General features: G+C 47.8%; 1 protein-coding gene across 1 annotated transcript; it reads right to left on the bottom strand.

Moving 5' to 3' along the window:
- Positions 1-1052: 1052 nt before the first annotated feature.
- On the bottom strand, positions 1053-1490 carry LOC105836178. Its single transcript, XM_028188909.1, has one exon. The coding sequence runs from the start codon at positions 1488-1490 to the stop codon at positions 1053-1055; it is 438 nt and encodes a 145-aa protein (XP_028044710.1).
- Positions 1491-2832: the final 1342 nt, after the last annotated feature.

The raw sequence follows: 2832 nt of genomic DNA, 5'->3' as shown, positions 1-2832 counted from the left end.
TGGGCAGAAGGTGATCAGAAGAGATCAAGCGTGAACTCTTAAATATTAGATGTTAAATAAAGAGTCACTTGAATGATGTTCAAAATCAGTTTCGTTTATTGATCACAGTTTTTTTCAAACACCGTCACTTTACGCGGGCGACAAATGTGAGCAGCGATTGCGAGCTCGAGATGGGTGAGCAGCGCAATCGTTCACTTTTCGGTATCCACGCCCGAATTGCAGTTGAGTGTCGGATTTCCCGCTGATCTTTCTTCAAATCGCTTTTCATTCGTGCGATATTATACTCGCGTGACAGTTCTCGCTCTTCTGACTTGAGTGCCGATCCCGGCGCGATCAACCGACGGCTCCAAGTCCCGGGGAGATGCGTGGCGCAGAATGTGACTTCTGCGCAAGTCATCATGCCCAAAAGTCGAGATCACATCATGATTTGCACGAGCAAATCACGAGGGAAACATCACACCGAGAACAGCTTACAGTATAAAACTGAAAATTTGAGCGATTCTTAACATACCGCTCGCCTCGAAACTATAGTTTCGAAAAAATTAACCGACAGTAACGGAAAAATAATGAAACAAAGATTATAAAGGAATGTTTCAATGTTGGACAATTTAAGTAAAAATAAAAATTCTTCGCGAGGCGATCGGCATGTCAGTTACCATTAGACGATGAACTTGACGCGGAAGAATCTATTTTCTCGATCTCGATCGGTAGGAGACATAATTTTACGAGCGGACGCTTATATTCGGAGGATGCTGTCTTGACCGTTACCACTCGCACTAGACCGTTGGGACCCGGGTGACATACAGTTATGCGACCTAATTCCCATTTGCAGGGTGGAAGCAATGAGTTTCGAAATAATACTAATTGTCCGACTTGTATCTTTGAATCAGCAACTCGTTTCCATTTAACGCGCTGTTGAAGTGAGTTGACATAGTCGCTGGTCCACAGCTTCCAGAATCGCTCTGTGACTTGTCGAACAACCTGCCAACGGGTCGAACGATTTTCTTACACGTCAAGCAGAGACAGTTCCGGACTTGAAGTGATAGCTGATCCTAAAAGTGGCTTGGAGTAAGAGGCTCATAATCATCGGTAAGAGGGGCAAGTGGTCGGGAATTAAAGCAGGCCTCGATGTTACACAGAAGAGTGGAGAACTCCTCAAAGGTAAGAGTGTGAGAGCCTACCACGCGGCGAAGGTGATGTTTGACACTGCGTACTCCTGCCTCCCACAGTCCCCCGAAGTGCGGAGCTGAAGGAGGCAAAAAATGCCACGAGACCTTGTCGGATGATGTCCTGTTCGGAAAGTTAGGGTCGCGGATAGCGGCATGGAAGGCTCTTGACAGTTCGCGATCCGCACCAACGAAGGTAGTTTCATTGTCCGAATAAATTGATTGGGGCAGTCCGCGGCGGGCGCAAAAGCGAGCATATGCACCTAAGAACGCGAAAGTGGAATAGCCCTCGACCAGCTCCAGATGAACGGCGCGAACAGCCATATATATAAAAACAGCAATGTACGCTTTTCGAGCGGCAATTCCACGACCGGACGCCGCTCGAACGAGCATCGGACCGGCGTAATCGAGTCCGCAAAAAGGCACGCGCCGGAGGAGTGACTCGCATCTGAGGCAAATTTCCCATCAACTGATGAGAAATGGCGACCTTTTCGCGCGTGCACACGATACACCGATAAATGACGGATTTCACTAGATTTCTCGCGCGCAATATCCAAAATTCTTGACGCAGGGTAGCAAGCGTAAGTTGAATTCCGGCATGAAGAGCACGTAGGTGAGCTTGTTGGGTAATTAACCTGACTAACGGATGGGAGGTTAGAATGATGGGATGTTTAGTTGGAATTGGGATCGGAGCTTGTGATAGCCGCCTGCCAACGCGAATTAGTTGATCCTCGTCGAGAAAAGGATAAAGAGATAGGAGAACGCTTTTTGACGAGATTGGTTGATTACGCAATAGTGCTTTTTTTTTCGAGGGGAAATGTCGCATCCTGAATGCGCTTAAGCCAGAAGATTCTTGCAGTTTGATATTCGTCCGCGGAAAGGGACGATGGACGACTTTCAATACGCTGAGCGATTCGACCAGCGCGGTTGCGAAGTCGAGACACATATCGAATAATGTAAGCGGTGACTCTTATCAATTTAAGCCACGATGAAAATCAAGACTCCGGGTCCCAGGGCTCAGCAGGCCCAGCAAGATGAGTCGTACCGCGGTTGGTTCGTTCAAGGATAACACCCGTCATCGGGCTCACCATCCTTGGCCATTCAGAAGGAGAGCAGCGAAGCTATGGCGGCTCGTGCCATCACAGAGGGTGAGATGCGAGTTGACTACCGAGAATTCCACGTAACGCACAATCGGCTGGATTCTCATCAGGAATATATCGTCGGAATATACCGCCATAATGCCAATAGAATCCGCGACTGAATCTCTGAAACTCGATTTGAAACAAACGTTTTTCACTTTGAGGGGTGTTGAGTTACCCACGCAACTACAACAGTGGAATCTGTCCAACAATAACAAGGAACGTCGGTGAGTTGCAGGGAAGTCCGCACGAAGTCCATTAGCTTTGACAATAGAACGGCGGCGGCTAACTCCAATCGAGGTGTACTTAATGATTTTATTAGAGCGACTTTCGATTTGCTGATTAACAATGTTGACGAGATGTCACCTACAGAAGAAATGAATCGAACATAAATGACAGCGGCATAAGCCTTGGTGGAGGCGTCTGAGAAGCCGTAAAACTCGCAAAGGTGCGTGTCGGCACTTTGCTCGATCCAACGGTCAAGTTGAAGACCGTTGAGCTGAGCCAACGACGTTTGAATAGCCTCC

The sequence above is a fragment of the Monomorium pharaonis genome, chromosome 10, assembly GCF_013373865.1.
Source record: "Monomorium pharaonis isolate MP-MQ-018 chromosome 10, ASM1337386v2, whole genome shotgun sequence".
Taxonomy (NCBI): domain Eukaryota; kingdom Metazoa; phylum Arthropoda; class Insecta; order Hymenoptera; family Formicidae; genus Monomorium; species Monomorium pharaonis.
The sequence above is the reverse complement of the archived record's forward strand: the minus strand, read 5'-3'. Positions and strand labels throughout refer to the sequence as shown.